The sequence below is a fragment of the Alligator mississippiensis genome, chromosome 15 (assembly GCF_030867095.1).
Source record: "Alligator mississippiensis isolate rAllMis1 chromosome 15, rAllMis1, whole genome shotgun sequence".
NCBI lineage: Eukaryota > Metazoa > Chordata > Crocodylia > Alligatoridae > Alligator > Alligator mississippiensis.
Window position 1 is genome coordinate 19680962 of NC_081838.1, and position 26103 is coordinate 19707064.

At 51.1% G+C, this 26103-nt stretch overlaps 1 protein-coding gene across 3 annotated transcripts; it reads right to left on the minus strand.

Annotated features, from left to right (window-relative positions):
• Positions 1-46: 46 nt before the first annotated feature.
• On the minus strand, positions 47-25805 carry TUFT1 (tuftelin 1). Of its 3 annotated transcripts, none has more exons than XM_019478983.2 (13): positions 25670-25805; positions 15085-15159; positions 14243-14347; positions 13360-13446; positions 11546-11635; positions 11144-11209; positions 10457-10570; positions 7138-7266; positions 5334-5428; positions 3940-4045; positions 3063-3146; positions 1474-1580; positions 47-1153 (listed from the first exon to the last, which is right to left on the minus strand). In XM_019478983.2, the coding sequence occupies exons 1-13, from the start codon at positions 25778-25780 to the stop codon at positions 1090-1092; spliced, it is 1233 nt and encodes a 410-aa protein (XP_019334528.1). In that variant the 5' UTR covers positions 25781-25805; the 3' UTR covers positions 47-1089. The 3 variants fall into 3 exon arrangements, with proteins under 3 accessions (XP_019334528.1, XP_019334529.1, XP_014453269.1); XM_019478984.2 differs by lacking the exon at positions 25670-25805 and adding an exon at positions 22941-23049; XM_014597783.3 differs by lacking the exon at positions 11546-11635 and having other exon boundaries at positions 25670-25802.
• Between the last annotated feature and the right edge of the window lie 298 nt (positions 25806-26103).

A 26103-nucleotide genomic window follows, 5' to 3' on the forward strand; every position in this document is an offset into this window, starting at 1 on the left:
ACACCAACCATCAAGCCCACGCAAGCACATCCACGCACCCACCAGATGTGTACAAGTAATTTATTCAATCCTCTACAGCTCATTGGGACACAGAGGAGTTAAGGCACAGGTTTTTCTGCATGGAGCCATTCGATTGGTGCCTTTGGCAGCACTGGATTTTGCTGTTCTACACACTGGCTGTACTGGGTGTTGATAGTGCTCCTCTGTGGCTGATGTAGAACAAGAGAAGCCCATCCCTTTCCCAATCACATGCAAGTCAGAGAATAGCAGTCAAGCCTGCTAGCCAGCACTTTCCACTCTGTCTAAGAAACACGCACTCCCTAAACACACTGCCGAAAGCTACAGCATTAGCCCCTACTCTAGAGACAATAATAATTTACTGGAATAAATACAAGTGCAAACCAAACCCCTGCTGCTTCAATAGCTACCACGGGTGCCACTAATCTGCACGCACTCGGGAAAGGGGCTGCTGAAAGGCATCTTAGGTGCTCTGATACTGCCACGCATCTCTTCTGCTGGGTCCAGAATAGAAGGGAGTAGCTGAGTTTTCCGAGGACGGTATGTTGGGGCAGATGGGTTTGCTGTGCGCTAGGCTCCAAGCTGGAAGTGGTGTCGTGCCATGTTAGGAGGAGCCTAGAAGCAGATCTTTTACAGAAGGATTGAAAACCAGAAGTCTTAGCTGGTTAGCTGAAGGTGGGAGTCCAGTGTAGCACAGGACTCCTCATAGAGCAATACCAGGCTTCAGCATGTGACTGGGAAAACTTGTAGCAGGGATGCTCTTGGGCTCAGGGAGTCTTGTATGTACACCCATTGGTCAGCCCCTGCCAGATACACTACGCATGCCCTGTCCAACGAGCATGTCCTGCTGCACACTGGAGCCCAGCAGAGACAAGCAGAAGCATCAATAACTTGCAGCTCTGCTAGCGCTGGAGGTGGCACGTTGTTCCTTGAAGTGCTACAGTTCTCTCCGTGTCTGGTGAGCAGAGGGAGGCAGCAGTGGCCACGAAGCCGGAGAATGGCAGGGAAGGGGGAAGATCGGGTCAGAGGCAGCAAACGAGTCCCCACAGGTCAAAAGCAATGCCAGGATGCTCAGGTTTCCACCACTCTGATGAGAGGGAGCGGTTTGGGTTTCAGGGGACCCGCCAGACTCTTGCTACAGGACAAAAGAGAAGTACTTGTTCAAGCCAGGCCATGCCGCCCAAGGCTCACAGCTTTCACATCGAGCTAGAGCCCCTTGTGGTCCCTGCCTATGGTCAAGCCTCAAACAGGAAGGGACCAAACAACCAATGCCCTGGTGAAGTAAGGAAATGCCTTCCATTTAACAAGTAATTTGGTCAAAGGTCTGATAGAGGCAGCATCACCAGGACACCAATCTCCTCCCCCCTGCCCAGGCCAGGGCTCAGCTCCCCAAAGCAGCAGCATCCCGTGGGGCCTTTCCAGCCTCCCAGAGGCCAGTTCAGGGACCCCGCTCACCTGCTCACGTACTCCGATTTTGAACGTGGCCGGGAGCTGAAGCTGGAGCTGCCAAGGTTGATTTGCTTCTCAATCAGGTGATCAATGCGTTCGTGCATCTCCAGATTCTGAAAGAGGATAGACCCAGAAGAAGTTAAAAAACAGGGAGACAGCAGAGGGCAAGAAATGGTGAAAAGGGTAGAATGAAACAGACAGCTGGCTGGGCTCTGGAAAGCAGCCCAGGGTTTGCCCACTCCACTGGCAGATTGCACTGAACAGACAGTTCTGCTCCCTCCACCAAAGACCGCAGATCAATACCTCGACCAGAGTGTCCGTCTGTGTGACCTGGAGTCTCCAGGCACAGATGGACTATTTTATAAATTTCCTGGGATATTTCAGTCACTTTCTCTGCCAGTTGCAGCCACTGATGCTTCAGAGAAAGTTTCCCCTGAAGAAAAGCCCGAGTGTGTTTTCATGCTTTTCTGATCCCCGTACCCTAGTAAATTTTCAGCCAGGGTGAATGATACCCTGGGGTGCTGCAAGATCCTTTTAAGGTTCCCATGCAATATTAGCACTGTTACGTCTGAAAACACCTATGTACGATTCACAAGATAAAATCAAAAGATTCCAAATAAAAGTCTGTGGTCATGAACACGCTGCCCTGCTGTGGTCTCTCTGAGCTCTTTGCAACAAAAGAATTGCTCTGTTATTCATCCATAGTCAAAAAAATGAGCAAAAGCCAAGAGCTGGCATTTTCTGAGGGGGGCTGAAGAACTACTGCCAGACCCCACTAAGATCAAGCTCCACCACGACACATTTTAATCTATACGAATTAAAATTGGACTTCAGATGTGAACAAAGCAGATGGATTCAGCTTCAGTTGCACCAGCTGTTTCAGGTGGGCTTTTTCTCCAGAGTTAGGGAAAGGGTTTTGTGCCCCCACACAGTCCCAATTCAAAGTCAACAGCAAGGAAAGAAAAGGCTTACGAACTGCTAACACATGCTCAGCTTTTAGGTAAAGGAGGAGATTCATTTGACACTGCACTGCTGTGAATTCAAGGTCCTGGAACAAATACACACTTGACACCAATTTTTGGGGCAAAATGCAGTCATAGAAATTGTAAAGAAGCAGGGCTGGAGGGACCTCCAGAGGTCACAGCTAGTCCAACCACATGCCTGAGGCAGGATCAGCCCTGTCCAAACTAGCCCAGACAAACTCATCATCTAAAAACTCTTCATAAAACTATTGTCAGCCCTGACACAACACAGGACATTACACCCAAACCTGATGCACATAAAGCAGGGGGACCGTGGCAGCCAATGTCCTGCTTCTATAAAAGGTTATTAATATACGCTCAGGAGATTTTAGGCAGACAGCCAAGCCTCTACTACAAAGGAAGGCAAACACCCCTCAATCCCACCCCTACAAGCCTGCTTCAATTTGACCCTGGGGTAAAATTTCTTCCTGATCTCAAATATGAAACCAGTCTGACTCCGAGCAAAAGGATTCACGTAGACACATTTCTGCAGCAAGTTTAAGATTAAGGATCTTATGGGTTAATAGCAGGCCCATGCCCTTTGAGCAGATGAGCAGAGTGGAACAAGCATACCTCAGCTGTCAGGTGGGCTACTTGCTCTCTGAGTTCCTGGATAATCTCATCCTTGGCCTGGATCACTGTTTTTGAGTTCTGCAGCTGCAAAGGGAGTTTGTGAGAAGGTTACGACTGGCTCAGACACAGCTCAGGCTGGATAGGGCATCTGGAAAGCAGGGCAGACAGCACAGCCGTCCCTTCAGCTTTGCTAGTGCCAAGCTATTGGGTGTACACCATCTGCTTTTATCGGAGCATGGACTCTGTGGGCAGGCCAGAGAACTCACCAAGGAGCCGTTTTGCTGCCAGAGATTCCCAGACAGGCCTCCATGCAGCTAAAAGTCCACACTTACTGCCAACAGAGAAGAGCAACTCGCTGCCTCCAAACTGCGTCTTGGGTCCAACTCCTATCAGAGTCCCTGTTCCTTCAGATCTGACCTCCCAGGATCTCAGCCCCAGGAGACCACCCCTGCCTCCGATGGTGGGGCTGGGGAAGCAGGAGGGTGAATGCTCTTGTCATAACCTCTGGGATTTAAAACCCGAGTCCTCATGCCTACAGGCAGAGGACCAGGCTACAAATCCACCGGAAACAGCCTGCTCCAGTTCAACTGTGCCCTCCCTTGAGATTCCCAACAGAGGATCAGGTGACCTGGGAGGACCAATGGAGGCCAGAAGCCCCTGATGGGAGAGCTACAAGACCCCCCACTTTCTTGGGCCTTGTCCGTACAATAGTTCTCCCAGTATCTCTGTTTGGGGCTACTTGCCCAACTTGCCTGTATTGGCTCTCCCAGCTCTGGGCTCATGGTAATATCGACTCTTGGCTGACCCGCCCTTGCCACCTGGTCAGACCCATGACAGCTCTCGAGTCAGCCCCAGCTGCATGTCAGGTGCCACCCACCTGCTCGATCATGTGCCGGACTTTGCGCTGCTGACTCTTCAGCATGTCATCAAGGTGATGGATCTTCTCCCGCAGCATAGCCACTTCCTTCTCCAGCTTGGCCGACCTGGGAAGGCAGCACAGGAGACTCATGAAGAGCCTTCTAATCAACTCACGTTAGCACAGGGAAGAGTTAATGGCATCATCCAGGCCTTGTAAGATGCTGCAATTCATCAAGAACTACCGCATTTTTGCCATTGAAAACATCTTGCATAGAACTGTCTGGACTGCACCCCATACTTGAAAGACCTGAAGAACCATAGAAGTCAGATTGGCAGGGGTCTCAGGAGGTCACATCTAGTCCAGCCCTCTGCTCAAGGCAGGATCATCCCTGACCAAAACAACCCAGACAAGTGTTTGTCCAACCTGCTCTTATAAATTCCCAAAGATAAAGATTCCACCCCCTCTTCTTCCTGCATCTCAAGCACAGCCCTCTTAAGAATCAGCCTGCTCACAACTTCTTTCCTCTATGGGCTGTGCTAAGTATGGACAGTAGATAAGGGAAGTCCAGTAGAGAGGTGGAGGATTGCTGTTAGAATCAGAGAGGTCATCAGTTGGGCAGGTCTAGTCCAACCCCCTGCTCAAGGCAAGATGATTCTTATCTAAACCATTCTAGACAAGTATCTGTCCACCCTGCTCTTTCAAACTCCCAAGGACAGAGGTTCCACTCCCTCTCTGGGCAGCCTGTTCCAACGCCAAACCATCCTCAGAGCAAGAAAGTTCCTCAGCTCCAATCTCAATTTCCCCTGCTACAATTTCAGACATTGGTCTCCCCTACAGCCACAGAACAGTCTACCTCCATCCTCCACATGAGCATCCTTCACGTATTTAAAGACTTCTCCTATACCGCTTTCATCTTCTCCAGACAAATGACCCCAACTAATTGAACCTGTCCTCACCTGTCATCCTTCCTAGAACCCAGGTCCTTCTTAAGAAGGAACAGGGACAAACACCCAACAAGATGTTGAAGGACAAGGGGTCACTGAGCAGAAGGCACAGTAAAGGGTCAGAGATAGGATGGCAACAGGTGTGAGCAGAGACAGACAGGGCTTGAATTTATCTGGAGTGAGGTCATTGAGCACAGAGACCACAACCAGGGAGATCCTAAAGCAGGGGCAGCAAGCAAAGGCAGCGAAGCATGAAGTAAGGTGGGTTTGATGCAAGATAGCTCAAGACCTGCTTTCCTAATGGAGCCACTAGAGGCCTCTGCTGAGCGCTCCTTAGCTCTTTGCAGCACTAGGGCTTAGCCAGCTCCCTGAGAAAGCCGCCGCACTACACTTTCTACGAGAACCGTAACCCAAGCTGCCACAGTGGTGGCCAAGGAGCCCCAGCACCCATCTCAGACTGGGCCTCACCTCTCCTGCTCAGTAAGCCGATCACTTTCCAGGCTCCTCAGTTTTTCCAGCTCATCTTCGCTTTCCTTCATCTTCTTCAGCAGACTCTGATGCTCCTGCAACAGATGGGAGGGGACAAGCTGCAGAGCTGGGGAGCAAGCAAAACCAGGCCCTGCCCAGACTCTTGTTCATGGCAGGCATAATATATGGGGCCACATGGATCAGCAGAGCAGGGAAAGATCAGGGTCCTGCTGGGAAGGGCAGAAGTTATGGTGCTTTCCTAGCACTGGATTCAGCTGAGATACCAGGCCACAGACATATGTGGCAGGGGCAGCCCAAGTAGAAGCAAAGCAAGATTCACATGCAGTGTGCTCTAGTATCATGCCTCATGCTGCCCTGGACACATCCCCACACAGCCAAGGGAAGCTCACATCATCCATGGCCAGTGCCCTGTATCCCAAGGCTTTGCATCCAGGCTACACCCTGGCAGCAGGTTAGACTATCATGACCTCAAATCATCAGTGCAAACAGACCAGAAATCCAGGACCAGAATCCCTGCTGAGGTCTGCGTGAGGTGAAAGATGCATAGGTATCCCTGCCATCTAACCGCTGAGACTCAGTGAAATACTCAGGTCCCATATAAAAAGAGAGAGAGACTGGATCTCTTCCTTTGGAAGCTTTCAAGCAGCTTCTGGGAGGCTGAGCTCCAAACCAGTCAGCTCCCTGCCTTCCTATGCATTGCTGATCTACAAAACAGAACAGTTCCAAGCCAGGTTACCCAACATCCAATGCTCTCCAGCAAACTTCAGCCTCTCTACCCAGAATGCCAGTCTGTATGCTGGGGGTTAGGAGGGGTTATTAGCTGAACATCCATCTACTGGACCTTGATTCAGCTGCCCTCAAACTGCCCCTTGGCATCAGGGCAGAAAGCATGCCAGTCTGAAGAATGCCGCCGAATCGCTCCATAGAGCTGAATAGCAGCTAGGCTCACACACTGCAAGCACTGTGCCCCTCTTTCCCCCCAGCAGCACTGCCCAGGAGCCCTGACACTTTAAAAAACTACTGTGAACCCTGCTTCCTAGCCATGAGCAGATCTAGGGTTTTGAGAAGGTGGGGTACAGATGGCGTGATGCATCGTTTCATATAACACAACACATATTTTTCTGCCAGCTAAAAGGAACTAGAAGCTTCACTGATAAGCAACAGGCGTAGAGCTATAGCATTCAATTTAAGATTGAAGCCAAAAAATAAAAACCTTTATTGGAATGTGCATTAGTTTGCTGTATTGCATATGAAAACACAACAGACCAGGCAAAAATAATACAAGGATTTGTGTCAGTCCTGTAGTTGTTATAGTTAAATGTATGTCTCTCAGATTCATGAAATGAGCCCTCTTGAGCATCTTGCCAGTGCCTCCACGGCTCCATTGAAAATTATTTCCAGGCCTGAGCTAATGTTCACCTGAGTTAGTTTTTTCAGCTAGAGTGAAAAAACAGTTTGCAGAGCTATGAAACGGGAAATATAACGAGAGCAGCTAACACACAGCAGAAATGCAAAAGAAAGGACAGCTTGATTCATGGAGTCATTAAAGACCATTTAAAAAGGAAAGAGGGGCATTAACACATATTGAACGAAGAAATTAGAAGGAACCAGATAGAAGACAATGAGCCCGTGAAGTCAAGTGACTTCCTCAGCACTGCCTGAATAGAAATGCTGCTGCTGCTGCCAGATAGTTGGCTTTAAACTCTGGGTACAGCAGGAATCATGTGACTGCATCACTGCACTCCAACCCAGATCCACCCCTCGTTCCTGGACTAAGCATTACCTTTTCCATGCCCAGCACAAGCCGCTGCAGCTCCTCCACCTCTGCTTCCTTCGCCGCTGCTCTTTCCTCTGCTCTCCCTCGAGCTGCTGTGTTTTGCTCAACTTCTCTCTGGTACTGAGACACAGTTGTCTGTAACACAGAACAAGAGAGGCATGGGTTCCCACTCCCCTGGCATGCAGGCAAGGAAGCCTCCTGTCACCACTGTGATGGCGAGTTCTTCCCCAGGGTTTGCCAAGGGCAGCCTGGTGCTCTCCAAGCCAACAGCCCCCTTGGCTGGGGAACAGAGGCTGGTGCTGGAACCCTGTGGCAGGGCCTGGGTTAGACATGCCTCCCACCCCAAGCCTGGTTAGCAGTCAGTCACGTGAGGCAGGGATTCAAAACTCAACCTTCTCAACGTCCCCAAGGCCAGAGACTGTCAGGGAGGCTGGAGCACCCAGCTCCCAGTCTTAAGATCAGCTCCCTTGTAGGGACAATTCCCGCTTATTCCCACTTCCCACCAAGACAGCAGAGCTGTAGCAAACTGATAGCAAACCAGGCCTGCATCGGCACATGGCTGGGAAATTTTGTGCTATGTAAATAAAGCTGGAGGTGGTGGGGTTGGACCCTGCCCAAATGCCCCTCCCCAGGCCCCAGTGCTTGTAATGGACCCAAACCCAATAGGCTGATGCCTTGTCCCCTGTCTCTAGGTGGCAACTGAGCCTCACATGGTGGAGAGCTGCTGCTGGTTATACTTAGCTGGCCTGGAGGCACATGTAGATGGTCACTACCCTGAACACGTGGCCCAGCTCCATGTGGAGGGCAGTGGAACAAGCCCCAATTTCCAGCATCCCCTGCCAGAACAGCATGCACAAGTGCCTAAATCACTTCTCTCCAAGCATTTCAGGGCTGCATGGTTTTTACTCTGAGAACAGTTCACTTAAGCTCCAGGCAAGGCAACAGAAACTGCTGCTTCTGAACCAGGTCAGAATACAACCTGATCCATCTCCCAAAGCCTTACTCCTATCCACATGCCCCAGTACATGTCCCCACCAAGCTCTACGGCATCTCAGCAAGAGCAAAAGTAACAAAGACAGTTGACTGCCTGCTGCCCCAAGCATGATCCTTCCAGCTGGGTGAGATGAAGGGCATGAGTGGCAGCAGCTGCTTCAGGCTGTGATTGGCACGAGGAGCAGGCAGTGGCTGGCACACTCCACCATGCTCCGGTGGTTCACAGTCATTGCCAAGAGAAGGGATCGTGAATGAGTGACGCTTTGGGGACACGGAGAGTCCCAGCCCCTGCTTTGTCAGTGCTGCCAAGCAGATAGGAGCTATCATGGCAAAACCTGATCCCAGCCCTCAAGCAGCTGAGGAAGAAGGATGAGGTCCTGGCAGAGCCAAGTGCAAACGCAGATCAGGAAAATACCCACAGATTCCCATGGAGCCACTCACTCAAGGTGAAATCGCAGCTGGGTCCTGGCCAGTCAGCTGGTGCCACGGCCCCTCATGATCTTATGAAGAACTAGTGTAACTACGTAGGAGTTGCCATTGCCTAGGTCAGACATCTTGCCCAGTCCCTTGTGTCATGCAGAGGCAGAGAGTAGAGGCTGAAAGGGAGAGTGACCTGGGTCCTTTCCACTGTTCCTCTCCCCTGCAGCCTCCAGCATTTAAGGTCTAGGAAGTTCTGATTCAGAGACCGTGCCCCTCACCCCCATGCTCAATAGGTACTGGCTAAACTCTCAGCATCCCCCATATCTGGTGGCAACAGGTTCTATGCTTTAATGATACACTGGGCAGAAAAGAACTTCCTTGTGTCAGCTTTAAACTTATGACCTACTAGTTTCATGTTGTGACCCCTTGTTCTTATATAGCGTGAGACAGTCTATACTAAATCCCTATTGGCTTTCTCTTCTCCATTTAGTATTTTGGAAACTCTTATCCTTTTCCCTCTCGAGTCTCTTTATTAAACTGAACAGGCCTGGCCTCTTTAGTCTCTCCTCTCATGAAAGGCCCCTCTGTGCCATTAATCATACTTGTGCCCTTCCCTGGACCTTCTCTACCTGTTCTCAAGATGCCGAGAGAACCAGCTAGGTGAGGGTTGGCCATGCCTTGCTGGCCCATGTGTATGCAGTGACTTCACTGAATGCCACAGAGGTGTTGGGGTTCTTCATTCTTGGGAACACAGACTGTATCACCATGACTTGGACCTGCTTTCCCTGTGACCTGGAGGCAACCCAAGTCTGAAAGCTATGATTCTCTGGAGAAGGCAGGACTAGGGCACACAGGAGCTACGGTCTGCGCTCAGCTCTACTTCAGACTCCTGGCAAAACCATTGAGAGAGTCGTCTCATTTCTTTGGCTGTGTCTCCCCATCTATAAAGCAGAGGCAACACTTCCCAAGCTCACCGACTGTTTTACCAGCAAAGAGGTAGCTTAGTCTGACCTACTGCACAACAGAGCACCTGCTCAGGCAGGTGGTTGCTTAACCCTGAACCCTCTGATTAAGAGAACAGGCTCCACCACCTACACTATCTGGGCAACTCGTGCCCAGATGAGCACAACAAGTGTTCACAGAAAGTCCTCGAGGTAATGGAAAGAGTTACGACCTGGAGGTGGCTAAGGAAAAGACTGGCTGAAATTAGTCCTGAGCAAGGGCCTCTTCATGGCTACATTTCCTGGAGACAGATTGTGTGAATCAGAAAACCAGTGTGGAAATTCAACCGGGCTCTGCCTAATGACTACACCAAATACAGGTCTCCACTGACTTACAGCGATTCTTAACAAGGGTGCCGCAGCACCCTGGAGTGCCTTAAGATCCTTTCAAGGGTACTGTGGGGTGCTGCACAATGTTAACATTGTTAGGTATTCAACCATAACTTCAAGAGAAACCCAGAGATTGCAAATAGAAATCCATAGCTGTGGTCTTTTGGAGTTCTTTGCAGCAGAACAACTGCTCTATTATTTTTCTGTAGTCACAAAGAGTGAAAACTAAGCTGGCATTTTTCAAGGGGCACCTTGAGTCTTAACAGGTTGAAATTAATTGACTTATGGAACCTGGGGACTTGTCTTTTTGTCTCATGGCTTGGTGTTGCCTTGATTGGACTTATTAGAATTGTTTTATTGTTTTGTTTTTTTAATCAGCAGCTAAAAGCTACCCAAGCGTGAGTAGGGTTTATAATCCTTAATGTGCATATCATCTTTCCCCATTCACTTCTAACAGCTGGTAACTGCTGCATGGAGAGAAGAGGGGTTATTGGTCTCAGCCCCCTGTGGCATGCTGAAGCAAGTCGCTCAGGCAGGCTTACACATTGCTCTCTCCACAGTGGATGTCACTGCCTACTCACCTCAAAGGCTTTCCTGTCCAACTGGTGTCGCTTCTCTGTTTCCTGCAGCCTCGTGAACAGTCTCTTTGCTGTCTCCCGGATTTTCTCCACGTCTTCACCCACATAATCCTCCTCCTGAGGACATATGAACAGGGGAATTCCGTCATCACCTGGCCTCTGGCCAAGCAGACCCATCTCCTCTCTGCATGCATGGCATCAGAACTCTTAACCTCAATGCAACATAGCTCAAGGGTAAGAGACTATCAGGGTAAGAGGGCAGGGTGGCACCTTAGATACTAACTGGTTCAGAAAGCCTTTCACAGTATCTAATGGAGAAGGATGTTACCTATGGAAGCTCGTGCCCCTCTGACCCAGTCGGTGTCTAAGAGACTACCTATGTCCTACTTTCTGCCAGACTTAAGGCTAACAGCCAATCGTCTCTCTCCATCTACTTCAGATAGAATTGACCCCTTACATTTTCCCTGTATCCACAAGGCTCTTGTGAAAAAACCTTGCAACACAATGCATGTGAAAATGCACTCAAGTTCTCACCAGGTACAAATAAGGTCAGCATAATATGCCTGCGCTTCAAAAAGCAAAGAGGGAATTATGCAGCAGATGTGGCTCAGCCTTGAATCTACTCTCCTGAGCTCAACAAATGAGAACACATTAACTGCTCTGAAGCCCCCCTCTGTTTCCATTACACACCTGGTCCACAGAGCTGGTATGCAAGCTCTCGGGGTGCCAGACTCCATTCTGTTTTTCCAGCGTGACCTATGAGAAAAAAAAACCAAAAGCATCATGAGCCCTCCTTAAAAAACTGGGCTCACAACTTAGACAGAAGCCATGCAAGCTACTGATTGGTAGAGATCCCTGCAAGACTGTAATGATTAAAGAAGGTGGTAATTTTGATATTAGGACACCCTTGAAATGAACTGGCAGTTCAGATGCAATCATCACTGGCTTCTGCAGATCTTCCTTCAGCATCTCCAGCAGCTTTTGTTCAGCCATGGAGACATCAATCCCGAGGGTGCACTTTGCCATGACTTCATGTCTGCCTTTGGCAAGTGAAATGTCACAGCAATTTGATTCAAGGGAGATCCCCGTTACCTGGGCAGGCTGCAGGCTGCTCTTAGCTCCTTGTGGGTTCTCAGGTTTATTACTTATCTCTTCCCGCAGGTTCTTCAAAGAAGTTCTAGCCTGGTAAATGCAAGTCCATTTAGCTTTGGCTTCAGGAACAGCACCAGCTGCTTTGTCATATAAATCAAACTTGGCACAGATGCTCAGAATGGGCTGGGAAGACATCACATACGGCATGTGAGCTTGGACAAGGCGGGTCTTGTATCAGGTTGATTTTATGGCTAGTGTCTGGCCCGTCCTATTGCCAGCTAATGGCTTCCTCATCTTACCGAGTTGGTTTAAAGATGAAGCGCAGCTGTGGATAACTGAGTGATGCCCCCAACGAGCCACTAATCTGTCATTAATCATCCTTGTCACTCACAGGGTACTCTTCACAGACATCAAGGGAGCAGCTACCACACACTGTCCCACGTGTCTGGGTCCCTTGGAAATGCGTGCGCACACACACACCCTTTGCACCTAAGATACCAAAATCCAAAGAAAAGGAACTGCAGCACTAGTTAAGGATCGCTGCTCTGGCAATACCAAAACCAAGTGGAGATATTAATACTTCATAATATAGAGCACTTTAAGCACCTTGCTCAAGAGTAGGCATTAAGTGGGAACAGGGGATGCTGCAACTATCACTTTGGACCACCCTCATCACTGATCCAGGGTCTTTATAATAAAGCATAACATGTGCCTGGACTATGTGGGTCACATTAGACCATAAGAACATCACATAAGAACTGCCATCGACTGGGTCAGTTATGGCTTTCGTTGTTCGGCTTAAGGTTAGACCAGGCCTAAGTTGGTATTGAAGAAAAAACTTTGACTTGAAGCTCGTCACTTGTATGGGTTTCAACCAGACAGGGAAGCGACTCACCCGCACAAAACTCACCAGGACAACTTACAAGCAAGCTGTAATATCGATGCGCCGGAAGCTTAAATACCATACGCAAAAGATGGAGGATCTTAGCAGCTTAGAGAGCAATCATCGGTGGTTCTAACATGCTAGGGATGGCTGAGGCCTTGGTGCTTTTAAAAAGTTAGCTTCCAAAAGCATTTAGACTATTGCAGTTACTTTACATCTAGGTTGCAGTTACAACAGTAAGAAGCAGTACCAACAGTTTCCTTTTTTTTCCCCGTCAAGAAATCCCCATAGCAGAGTTATGGAGACAAGCAAGACAGCCCAGCAAGAACCCAGGCATTGATCTCAACCCTCCACTGCCTACAACCAGCTCTCTGCCTTCTAAATATCACACACCCCCATTGTGGCTGCAATGGGGAAAGGGAAGAGTTCACCCTTAAAGTGCCTCTTCCCACCTCAAAGGTGGGGCAAGCTGCCACCTAAGGAGTAGCTCTGGGTATGTGCCCAAGCATGGCGCAGGAGAGCTCAGGCATTCAAATCCAGGCTGTGCAGCAGAGGAATTAGTCAGGGCAAGTTAATTTCCAGGAGCCTGATTTGAGCACAGCCCTGTCCAGGCAAGTCAGCACAACAGAGGGTACAGCTCTGGCGTCAGCTTGCCTGGGCACAGAGAAGGCAACTTGGGCAGCCCACTCGCACCTGAGCCATCAAGGCAGTCTGAGAAGCCCCTGCAACCATAGACCACTGTGCCCAGAACCTGGGGCAGAAGCAAAGTGGGGAAATATCTGAGCTGAAAGATTTCTTTACGCAGAATGCAAGTGCCAGGAAAGAAGTTTCCAACACGGCTCCCGGACCCGAGGGCACAGACACGGAAGGAATTCAAGCAGTTAAGTTCCTATTGAACCCTCCTGCTCAGCCACAAGCCGCAGATAGTTACCTCTTGGACATAACGGACGTCCCTCTTCAGCTGGCTGATGCTTTCCTCTGGCTTTGCCTTCTCTTGACCCCTTCCTCTGAGGTAAACCTGAATCAGAGACAAACAGATGCACCTGTGAAATGGCTCCAAGAGCGCAGAATTGTTCCAGTCGGACGCAACAAACAAAGCCCCAAGTCCTTCAAAACCCTCATAGACTTGTCCTTTTCTTCCAATCCTGCCTTCGCCAGGTTGCTGCTGAGACCCATACACCCAAACGACAGCAATTCCAACCTGCTTTGAAAACCACTGCCTCTAGCCTGCTCTTTCCAGCAGAGCTGATCAGCAGTGGAGACTGCTGGGGTCTGCCTGTCATGCTCTGACCAGATTCAGAATGGCTGCATTCGAAAGTGTGTTCAGCTTTACACCACCCAGGCAACTGGTTCAATAACAGAGATCACCCCCCAACAAAACATCCTTGCCTCTCGCACTTAGATTTTAAAGCATTTCTCTACACTCTCCCAGCAAACCCTAAAAACACTTGGGAATTTTGTTGTTGTTTCAGTTCTCAGAGCTCCTATTTGGGCCAGTTCATGCTAACTGAATCCAGTTCCTGCCTCTAAACATGGAAACACTACTCAGCAGCACTGCTGAAGTCAGGGGAAGGCAAGTAACTGGATCAAGGCAAGACAGCTTCACTTCAGACTAGACCGTTTCAGGGAAAGCTGCTGTGCAGACGTGGCAGAGAGCTCTCTCCCCACTTAAGGGCACACATGATTATGGTGGCTGATTCCCTGCTTGTAGAGTCCAGCCCTAGGTTGAGTCTGCACTAAGCAGTGAGGTTAGCTTCATGCAAGTCCCCAAGGAAGTTCATTCCGACTGGCTGGGGAGCGCAGCCGTCTCTAACCTTGATGATCTCCTCGTGGCCGTCATTGGATTTGATGCATTCTGAAGCCAGGGAGTGACTGTTGGTCGACTTGTTGGCCACCATGGCAAAGGCCTTTCCAACTGGCTGCAAGAGATAACATAACAAGAGGCTTAAATCAGGGGTGTCAAACTTATCTAGCCTAGAGCCCTCTTCCCCCAACCAACACACAATTCTGCGTGTGCTCCAGGCGGTCTGGGACCCATGCTACATACAGTACCCATACCACACATGGCATCCACCCCAGTCAGTCTGGAATCCAAGGCTACTATTCTGAGAATGCCAGCTGGGTGGGTGCTGCATCTAGTTAAAACCCTGGACCAGCCAGAGACACCACGTGCAGCATGACTCAGGGGCCATATGATGGGGCGCCACTGGCCAGATCCAGCCCACAGGCTGCATCTTTGACACCCTGGCTTAGACAGTGGCAACTGGCTCAAACATCCTGCCCAGCTCCTAGCACAAAGCACCTCAGCCATCAACCTGCAGCCCTCCAACAAATGGAGGCTGTGTGAAGTGCAGTGCAGGGGATAAGTTTCACAGAGCAACGTGAACTGCAGAGGTCCATAGACTGGGTTCTCTCCATTGTAACAAGTGGTACAGATCACTGAGATCCCTTGCCAAAACTCTTCTCCCCCTCCCTGGAGTTAATACAATGGGAACGATGCAGACAGGCAAGCCAAGGGAGAGGAGAGACGCAGGAGCACTTCCACTCCTCCGAAATCAGTCAAACATCCCATCATGTTTGATACAACTCCAATCAGGGCAAGCAACGAGTTGCCATTTATGCAGGCAGCAGGGTGTTTGCACCAAGGGATACGCACCTTCTGCTTAACTGGCTCCCGCCAGCTGCCCGACGGGTCATTCTGCAGAGTCAGCCGCAGCACCGTCACACTATCCTGAAACAAGAAGGCCAAAGCTGGATGTTACAAAGGAGTTGGGCTGCCCCCTCCGCAGCCGCAGTCAGAGGAAACTCTCTCTCCTCTCCCAGTGCAGCATGCAATGCAGTTAATGCCAGCCTCAAATGCCAACCTACAAGGCAGATCTATCTGCACCCCTCAAACTCCTTCCAGTGATGGGAGGAACACAAGTAACAAGGGCAACTTCTGGTTTCATCTCCTTTGAGGAGATGCCATCTGGGTGGCACTGGTGGGCTGGAAAGATTACATCAGCCCCATCCTGAAAGGACATGTTCAGCATGTGTGCAACAGGGTTATTTGGGGGATGCTGTATACATGAGGCTGCTACCAGGTGTGACAGGTGACAAGCTCCTCCAGGATGAAGCACCAAGGATGGTGGAATTGGTCCCTGCCTTTGAGACAACATAAGCACCCTGCATGGGCAGGGAAAGCCCCAGGCAGCCAAGGCTGTGCAAAGCCACTCTCCCCGAGAACAGTGCAGTGCCAGTGCTGGGGGTGTCAGATAGGGGAACAAGCCAGCACGGGGGCTCATCACCCCAGTCTGTGCTTGAGGGGCCCAGAGCAGCAGCTGGACAAATACAGGCTCCTCTACAGCTACAGATAAAGTCACGATGGGATCTAATGCACGATCCACACAATCACGATCTCCCAGCCACTGCCTGGAGAGTCCCCAAACCCCTGCAGCTGGGAAACCATGTTGCCTTACAATCTCTCAACCCCAGAAGTGCATCATGCTCCCCAGCAACTGGAAGACGGCAGCAGCTGTGGTCTCCCAGCCACAGGACTACCTACAGATGCAAATTCAAGCTGGAGGGAAGCCAGCTATAAAGCTATGATGTGTTTTCAAGCACTAGCTGTACAGTTGGCTGGACTTTAAGTTAATTTGCACATACAGGCAGTTTACATTTACTGCGCTAGTCACAAGGCAACTGTGCAACAGGTGTAATGTGTGGCAGGGGTCCCAGTTGCACAGATCAGTCAGCAGGAGCTCAGGTTCCTTGGTTCTGCGGCACCAGCAGTTTTTCCCCTAAGAGGCAAGAGTTTACACCCCCCAGACCAGAGCCCCCCCTGCTCCTCCAGCCGAAAGCCTGGCAACTTGGCACTGCCACAAGTAGACAGAGTTCCACACACTCTCCAGCAGCCATAGCTCTGCCATGCAAAGGAACACATCCCACGTGTAATCCTTTTACAGGGGTTTGCCCTCCCCCCTGAACTTCATGTCAGTATTAGCATAAGGAGCAAATGGGCAGCTGGAACATGACAAGCGAGCTGCCAGGCACAGGTGGGCAGTTGCATCTCGGAGTGCAGGGCTGCCAACAGCTGTCAGACCGACTCCGCACCAAGCTGCAAAGGTGTTTCTGTCAGCAAGAAACTCCCCTACGCCAGTGGTGCCCAACCTTTTTGCCTTGTGGGCTGGATGGACACAGGCCCAATCCAGCTGCTGAGCCAGATGTGGTGCATGGGGTGTGTGAGGCAGGGTCCAATATAGTCATGCTGAGGGTCAGGGAGCAGCTCAGCTCCAATCCAGCTGCAGAGGGAAAGAGTTGAAGCCAGCCACAATGAGAAACAGGGAAAGGGGCAAAGAAGGGGGCATAGACTGGCCCTAAGCTGGCCATACAGGGGTGGAAGCGGGCATTATCTGGCCCCAAGCAAGCCACAGTGGTACAGGAAGAGGCTGTAGACCAGCCCCAATCCAGCCATGAGGGATGAGGGAGTAGCCTGGCCCAGACTGGCCATGCAGGGAGAAGGAGAGGGGGCATGGCTGGGCTGCAATCCAGCCATATAGGGTTTGGGAATCTTGCAGTAGGGGAGGGGTGGCAGTATTTGCCACTGCTCCCCCCTGCAAATTTCCCAACCTGCGGGGAGCCCCATGGGCTGGATTTGACCCACAGGCTGGAGTTGAGCAGCCCTGCCCTACGCCATTGGCTTACAGCAATATCTCCACACGCCATCTCAGCAAAGGCTTCAGAAAAAAACAGCACACCAGGAAGTAGATTCCAAAAAAACACCTGTATTTACTGTCAAAATAGTCAGGGTATATTCATCTCCTGCCAATTCCAACACCACAGGACACAAGGAGCCCTCCTGCAGGCAACCTGTATTCTTGGCCCAAAGCCATTATTTACCAGCATTTCCTCCTATTGAAGCGATTCTCCGATGCAGTCCTGCTCTCACCACTCCACTCGCACGCTCGGATTGCTTCACCCCCATGCCCTATTTCTCTGGCTATTTACATAAAGGGCAATTAAATTATTCTGAGAAACTAATTATATAACAGGAGAGAAGAGTGGCAGCAGTTAAATCCCAAATCAGAAGTCGCTTGCTGAACAGGCTAAGTTTTAGCATCACTTAAGGTCAAGTAATTTCATGAAAATCTATCCTCAGTTTTAGGACATACTTCACCAGAGCTTCTTCATGCAAAAGACCTGTTGGCAGCTAACGAGCTGGGGGTCTTTCAAAGCAGCTAGACCAGGGGTACTCAACCCGCAGCCCACAAGCCAGATCTGGCCTCCAGCACTCTGTCACCTGGCCCAATACCAATGCTGAAAGCCACCCTCACGTAGGCATATTTTCATGTCACAAAGACCGGAGCCTTTCTGAACAGTGGGCAGTGAATGGTGGTGCTCAAATGGTTTAGGAGATCTGATCTTTAGGTTCTGAAGTTCTTTGCAACTGGCTCCCACAGGGAACCAAACTTCAAAGATCGCTGCTCCATCCACTTCCAGTGGGCACGTGCAGGGACAGATCTAGGGTTGGGGCAGTGGTGTAGTTGCACCCGCTTGAGTCCTGCTCCACCTAAATTTTAAAACCAACTGCCTGGAAGGGGCGGCAGCATTTCTAGGCAGGCAGTGCTGAGGGAGTCAATTGATTTTGTGGCTCATGATCCTGCTATTCTCTCCACTCTGCAGGTGCTAAAGACTCTTTCCTTTACTGGCCTTTCTGCTCCATTATGCAAAGTTTCCCTGTATCACTGCTGTTTGTTCATCATTCCTGGTAATGCCTCTCCTCTACTTCACAGCCTTGCAAACTATTCTTAGCTCTAGCTAAACACCTTAACTCAGGTGTGGTTATATTAACTCAGGTGTAGAAATGACTGGCTTTTTGAACAACTGAATTGAATAATACAGCACTAGCCCCGTAGCATATTAGTAAAGCTTTTAGTTTCTCTTTAACTGGAGAAAAATGTGTTGTGTCTATGTGATGATGCATCACACCATCTGTACCCCCCTTTTCAAAGCCCTAGATCCACTCACGGACACCTCTTGCCTCAAGAAAAGACCTGAAGATGCTAAAAGTTCAGTGAGATCATTGCCATCAGCATTAAGCCCCAAGGAGAAATTTGACAGCAGCAACTCTAGACCAGAGAGAGGAAAGCTTGGTGTGGTAGTTCTTGGGAGGCAGATGGGAATCAATCATGAAAAAGGACAAGAGCAAGCAGAGGCAGAGGTACAGATTCAGTGAACTTTTCAATACACAGAGGTTAGGAGAAAACTGGTGTGTTGGCACTGATGTAAGAGGGAATGTGTCTGCTTTGGACCAGCAGTGGGTGAGGGAGCAATGAAAAAGTCCATTCCTCTGGGGGAAAAAGTGCCAAGGCCAACCCACAATGTGTGCTTCTAAGCAGGGAGAACACGCACCGTGTTGAACATGCCGCTGGAGCAGGGCTGGGCAGTGAGTCACCCTGCCACAGGTCTGCATGTGCACTGCAAAAACCTGCCCAACAAAGGAGATGGTTTGAAATGTTGTGAGCAAACACCTTGGAATCTGGATCCCAGCCTGAAGAAAGTCATCTGAAAAAAACCTCAAACCAGCAACCTGAAAAAAGGCCCTGTCCAGTTGTTTGCACCTGCAGATGGTAGTTGCTTCAGTTGCTTTTTCCAGGCTCGGCTTACTTCCTTATTCTGACAACACCCTGCAATAAGTAATTAGCCAGCTCCTTTTCTGCTGAGATTAACTTTCTGGAAGAATGAAACATACAAAAAGAAGTATGAACACAATCCCAAAGTGGCTGCCTGGCTAAACACATGCAGGTAGCTGCTCACTTCACAAAAGGACCTAGGAACCCCGGGAGATTTGAAGGGGACAGTACCAGGACAAGCCTAACCTTACACCTTCACCAAGAGCTCCAGCTGGCATATGGTTGACTCTGGAAACTCCAGAGAGGTTATATCAGGGACAAATCCTCTCTAACATGGGTTTAACCTTTGGGAGCTTGCTGAAGCCAGCTCTGGTTTTCTTCCCGGGATCTTTCCAAACAACCTTAAGCACTGCCAATTTATACACTAAAAAAAAAAAAAAAAAAAAAAAAGATTGATTCTCAACCCTAGGCAGAGCATGTTCTGCACATCCAGGTTGGCAAGCACACCCAGGTTGGCAAGAAGAGCTGTGTGCTTCCAAGGAAAAAGCCTCGTTTCAAACAAACATCACGTGGCAACATCTCAGGCAAGATCATATGAGCCTCTGGGCAGCAGAGAGCCAGTGGTTATTTCACCCTATTAAAAGCTCTTTAGCATCAAGAGCTAAATATTTTTTGGAAGAAGTTTTTCAACTATTTGAGTTGGTCTAATAAAAGATATCAGATTTACCCAAAGATCCTTGTTTGCCTTTAGCACCAACATGCATGGGCAGATCTAGGATTTTGAGAAGGGGGGTGCAGATGGCAAGATGCATCCATCACCACTTATCAAACAACATATTTTTCTCTAGTTAAAAATAAGCTAGAAGCGTTACTAAAACACCAGGGACCTAAGGCTGGATTATGTGGTTAGATTGAAGCCAAACAAATGTAACTTCATTAGAATTAATTCAAAACGACATGTAAGGTTGTGAAATAGGAGCTACCCAACCAGAAGCAGAGAACAGACAGCAGAATGGCAGAACAAAGGTTGGCTTGATTGGTGGAGCATTCAAGACTTTTTAGAAGGAGAGAGGGTCGTTTAATATCTGTGGAATGAAGTGTTTGAAAGGAATCAGGTAGATTATAATGAGCCATGACGTTCAAATGAATCCCTCGGCACTGCCAAGCAGTTGGTTTTAAACAATGGGTGAACCATGAATCAAAGAGGGGTGCAAGTGCAGCAGTACACCCCCACCCCAAATCCATCCCGGCACACATGCATAGAGAATTCACAACCATCGACTGACACAAGCACCGGCTGGGCAATTTGGGTCAATTCTTACTTGCATTCTGGTAAGAGACCGTCGCCATTTAGAGAAGCTTTGGGTTTTAAATAATGAGCAGATATCTCAACAGCAAGGTTTATTCATGTTAGGCAGCAGCGATACAGCTGTGGGGACCAAGTAAGAGATGCGAGGTTATGAAAATTGCTCAGGACACAAGATTTAAGTTGTTCAAAAGAGGCTACTTCCTGCACAACTGAAGCTAAGTCACTTCAGAAAGGGAAATAGGGACAGTTTTCCCATGCACTGGATCTGCTCATTTCAGATCTTGTTTTGGGAGCACATGTCTCTTGCCTTAGTACCAAAGCAAGTAGGAGGACAAGTGGATCCGATCAGGAGGAGAGCTTCTGAGCACAGCTCTCTCCCCTGCAAGCCTGTCTAGAGGCAAGGGAAAAAAAACTTGGGAAGAAAACGAGGCTCTGAAGACTTCAAGGCATGGAGTAAAGACAGAAAATTGTTTACCTCATTGCACTGAGTCATAAATCCTTGACAGCAACACTGCCTCAGCTTTTTACCCTGTCACATCACTTCATCTCAGTCCCTTTACAAAATGGGAACAGGACTTGACCATGAGGGATACTGCAAAGAGCAATTAAATTACCAGTGTTTCAGGGGTGTAGGTTGTAGCCATGTTGATTTAAGGACATGGGCAGACAAGGTTCTTTGGGTAAATCCGATAAATAAAAGATCCAGGATTTACCCAAAGAACCTTGTCTGCCATTCGTTTATCAAGTGTTCTGAAGATGCAAAGGATTGCAGAAGCACTTGTTACGGCAATAAACACATTGGACATACATGCACAAGGCACCGATTGTTCCTTATATGGTCAGAAAGGCTGCTGGGGAATTAGGATTCTCTGTAGGAGATTTGAAAGATGAGTCACATTCGATGGGCTTCTTGCGAACAAAGAGATCAGCAGGAGATGCTGGCACGAGAGTGAGAAATTCAACACAGACAAGATTAATTTGGCAGAAGAACTGAACAGACAAAATCCAGATCTTCGCGTTTCCACCCTGGACTCCACCCCATGGAATTAAAAACCAGATTTCACTCCTGCTTAATACCTCGTGGAGAGAGAAAGTTGGATCAGGTGGCTGACACAGGATGGCTGCCGGCATGTTGTGACAATGCACTCCCCCCTCCCTAAAGACACAGGGGTCTGAGGTAAGCCAGGTCTGCATTCCTGGGCATTTTGGCCTCTACTTTATTACTATACTCAAGAAGAATCCAAACCAACAACAACCGGCCACACCCCAGGTCTGGCCTGCTTACAAAGAATGAGTCCTGCTGAATGCAATTCAGGGGAAGGGAACAATAAGAAAAAAAAAATAAAAACACAGGCTGCACTGTAATCGAGCCCCTAGCAACCCTAACCTATTGACTACCAGCGGCAGCTGACAAATCAAATTACTCTGCTCTCATTATTGAAGTCCCATAGTAATTAAAATCCTGACTACAGACAAATTAAGAACAGTAACAAGAAGTGTGGAATTCTTCTGGCACAACCGGTACATCGTTATTTGCGCTCGCATACTAGAAAGACCGCGTGTCGCGTGTTTGTATTTTCCACAAAGGCAATAATCATTGCAAGAGGTGCATCATCAAGAAGTGTTTTAAATTCACGTACAGCTGAAGATGAAGCGTTCGCCGCTTCTGGTCACGTTAGTCTCTAGGAAGGTCCTTTTGCAGCCACCTACCAGGGCTCTTATAGTTCGTTCCCACCAGCAGCAAGTGTTGCAGACAAGATGTACCTATGGCTTCGATTCCCATTAAAAAAAACCCCATCAATCTACACGCCATGCAGACAGTGATTGATAGCTTAAATCTGCACAGAAGATGTGGGGCTTTGAGAGTAACTAAAACACATGCAGAAGGTTATGGATGGATGACAGCAAAGCACAAGAATGCAGTTTGACGGGAGCCCGACAGAGTTTGACATCTTTGCAAGTCAAAGCAAGCAGGACGCGGCGGGAAGAGCTCAGTGCAGAGCCGTGAGCCATGTTTGCCACACATCAAGCGGCGATCATCCGGTTCATAGTCCACGATGACGGCAGCTCTCTAAAACCAAACAAAGCAGCAGCAGCAGCAAGCGGCGCAGGGTGGCGGGTAGCGGGGTCTTCATCACCCATCTTCGGGGGAGCTGCTCTGTCCCCGGACCTTACCTCCCATTTGTGAAACGGAGTCAGAGGCCCCGTCCCACTCCCCTGCCAGGGAGATCACATGCACCTCAGAGCCCGGGTGGTGCTGGAGTCGGCCCAATGCTGGCACTGCCCCGAACCCCACACCAGGCTGGTGAGTGGATACACCAGGGCACGGCATGGCACATGGGTGCCTCAGCGGGGAAGGAGCAAGGGGGGCTTAACCCCTACCACAGTGCCTCAGGGGGGCTCCTCACAGCCCCCCCAAAGCAGGAGCAGGCACCTCAGGGCAAGGGGGGGGAAACACACACTGGGGTGCCAGAAGTTAGAAACCAGTAATTTTAAACGGTGCGGAGGCTGGAGCCATTGGGACCTCAACCCAGCGACCCCAGCAGCCTCCCCCTCCCGGCCTCAGACCCCCTCACGCGTGGGCTCGCTCACCGGGCTTTCCACGTCCGGCTGCACCTCCACCAGCGTGCACCAGCCCCGGCGCCCGTTCATGACCGCGACTCGCTCTGCGTCCAGTCCCAGCCCGACTGAGCGGGAAGCGCGCCGCCCCGCCCGTTATATATGGCCGCGCCCCCAAGCCATGTCCCCGCCGCTGGGATCCGGGCAGCCCCGCCCAACCGCGGGCAGGTGAGGAGCCCCGCCCCCCGGGCGGCCGTTAGGGGCGGAGCCTCATATGCAAATGAGCGGGTCCTTTGGTGCTGTCGCCTCACGTCCGCCCCCCCGGGCATTCTCTGTAGTTGTGATACGTGTCTAATGCAAACATAAAGTAAAAACCCCTCGGGCTCTGCACGCCCCCAGCCAGGAGAGAGGGGCGCGCCCCCTCCTCAGGCAGCCCCAGGTGCCATTAGCCTCCTTGGCAATGGGGCCAGGCTGGTGGCTCCTGTTCAGCTTCCTGCACCCCGGCACCCTCCATCCCATGCCCACCAGGGCGAATGAGCCTGTGCTCCGCTGTGGCCCCGTCTGCCATCGCACCCGGCTGGCGGCTCCTTCGTGGAGCCATTGTGTGTATCTAGCCCCAAGGTGCGCGCCAGGCTGCAGCCCCTGCCCGCTGCCCCCAGAGCCACCCGCTGTGGTCCCGGCTACACGGCGCCTCCCCTGGCCCTCGCCACGCTGGCAGTCCGCCTGCCCAGCAGGCAGGGCCCCCGGTGTCCTCGTTCCCTCGCGTCTCTGGTTTCCCTGGGCACCGTCCGCTGCCCCCTCGGACTTGGCCACGTGCCCGAGGGCAACAGGCACTGCGCCCCCCGCTTGGGGCACGTGTCCTCAGCTTTTGCCCCTTGCTCCCAGCCCTGTTTTTGTTCCAGTTGGGCCAAGAAATCAGAGGATGCCCCCCCAAACGAGCGGGGGCGAACCGCTCCCAGGGGGCACATGCCTCAAACAGGCCTGTGGCGCACAGCGGTTCACGCTTAATGCCCCTCTAAAGCAGCAGGGGCTCGCGCCCGTGATCCTTTGTGAGCCGAAGCGGCCTCACCGTGGTAGAGATCAGGCGCAGAAAGAGACAGAAAAGGCGCAGAAAGGACCCCTGGCTTCAGGTCCCAGCCGGAAGCACGCGCAGCCCCTGAGCAGGAACGCCCTCGCTCTGCAGTCACTCGCACGGAGGCGATACCTGCATCACGTGGCTGTCGGTCGTTTTCTAGTCCCTTCCCCAGAGCCGGAGTTACCGAGGGGGAAAAAAAGAGTAAAGGTTGTGTTATCCCTCTGCTATGTAGCAGGCTGTACGCGCTGCAGCCGTCTTCTGGCATTTCTCCACTGGGACCTGTTTATCCCTCACGCCCTTGTGGAGATTGCAGCGCGCTGTTGCAATGGTGCTGGTTTTAGGTGTGCGGCTCCCCTGCCGCCTCCTTCGGCACACACCCATCTCCTAGCTGCTCCGGGAACGCGGCCTTTTCCTAATCTCCTGGAGCTCTGCTTACGTGCCAGCGGAGGAGGCGGCGGGCCAGCCACAAAACCTCGCAGCCCTTCGAGACCGGGCTGTGTTACCCTCCCGCTTTGCAGAGGAAAAGACTGCGGATCATTACGACGGATTAAAACCCCTCCAAATTGCCCAGGAGAATCCAGAACAGAATGAAAAAGCAAAGCATCTCTTCTCTCTTATGCTTGCTAGTCATCCAGGCAGCAAAAGGACCCAGGTGTCCTGTTTCCTAGTCTCCCACACCCAAAATATGAACCCAGGAGTCCTGATACTCCTCTGCTCCAACCACTACATTGTATTGCCAACACGAGTGAGCAACAGGTCCCAGAAGCCCCCACCTCGTTTAAGCCGAGCCCCTTCCCGATTCACCAGGGAGGCACCAAAACAGCCTGGAGCTCAATTTCTCCCCCCAGCACCGGGTTTGCAGAGGCAAAAGGTGAGTTTGTTGTCACAGAGAATCCATCTCGTTAGCTGTGTTTGATCTGCTGCCAGCTTCCCTGCTCAGGCCCTGCGCGGCGGAGCCGACCCGGGCGTTGGAAGGGGATCAAGGGCTCAGGGATCGTGGGGGGTGCGGCTGGGAGCCTCGCACTGGAGCGGCTCTCTCTCAAAGCAGAGGAAGGGAAGGAGGGTGGGGTGTTCTCCGTGCCTGCTGCCCGCTGCCCGTGCCAACGAAACCAGAGGGAAAACACAGTATACGTGAGGGCTCATGGAGCAGCCCATACGCTGGGCCTGGGGTTTGCTCTGAGGATAGGGCGAAAACCGGACCCCACCAGGGCCTTCTGAGACTGGTCCCATCCCTCAGTCTGGACACGAGACAGACGTGGCCCCTGTCACTGCCGTGTCAGAGCCTCTCACCGCCCCCTCAGCAATGGGCCTGTCGGCCCTAGCAGCCCCTGCCTTCCTCCCTCGTGATGGAGGGGGCTCAGAGGGGTACCTGGTCCCTGCCTGGCCACATCTAGCCAGCGCAGATGGCTATTGTACAAGGCCCAGCAGACGCAGTCCACGCCAGCCTCCGGACTGGGAGAACAGGTCCCGCTCCCCTCCACAGCCAGTGCAGAGGGGATGTCCCAGTCCCCATCCTCCTTCCCCCCAGCAAAGCAGCCAGCTTTCTTAGGACCAAGAAGCCACCATCTCCCCCTGCAAGAGAGTGAGGACACAGCCCCTGGACCGGAGCAGCAGGTCTGATCCCCTCGCCAAGCTGCTGCTGCTTCCTCATCGCACCTCCTAGGATCAATGCCACGGCAGTGCTCACCTGGTGCAGGACCCGCTCCTCTTCCTCCCAGGAGTAGAAACCCGGGGCTTCTGTCCCCGCTTCAATGGCAGAAGGCAGCAGCGGTGGGGTCAGTGACCTCCTGCAGGCCATCTCCTCTCCTGTCCAGAAGCATCTGTAGCAAAGCCAACGAGTCATTAGCTTTCCCTGCCGATGGGTGGGTCGCTTCCCCTTCTCCTCCCTCTTCGCTGTTAATTACTACATTCCAGGAGGTTGAGATCAGGCCTCCCCGGGTGAGCTGAGAAGGCTGGGAGCAGATTCAAGGTAAACGTTGTACCTCAGTGGCACTGGGGAAGCCTTTGGGGCACGGAGGCATGGTGAGATGGCAGCTGGGATGAGAGCCAGCCTGACATCCTTGAACCGACTCCGTCTCCAAGAGCCAGGTTGATGGCTCCAAGGACGTATCTCTCAGTTCC

Bases quoted from the DNA above. Each gene is read 5' to 3' on its own strand.
- TUFT1 (XM_019478983.2), bottom strand. From the start codon at position 25,780: ATGGCCTGCAGGAGGTCACTGACCCCACCGCTGCTGCCTTCTGCCATT. The intron at 7,267-10,456 runs GTGAGTAGGCAG...TCTGTGTTACAG, and splicing joins TGGACAGGAAAGCCTTTGAG to ACAACTGTGTCTCAGTACCA. The intron at 1,154-1,473 runs GTGAGCGGGGTC...TTTGTCCTGTAG, and splicing joins AAATCGGAGTACGTGAGCAG to CAAGAGTCTGGCGGGTCCCC.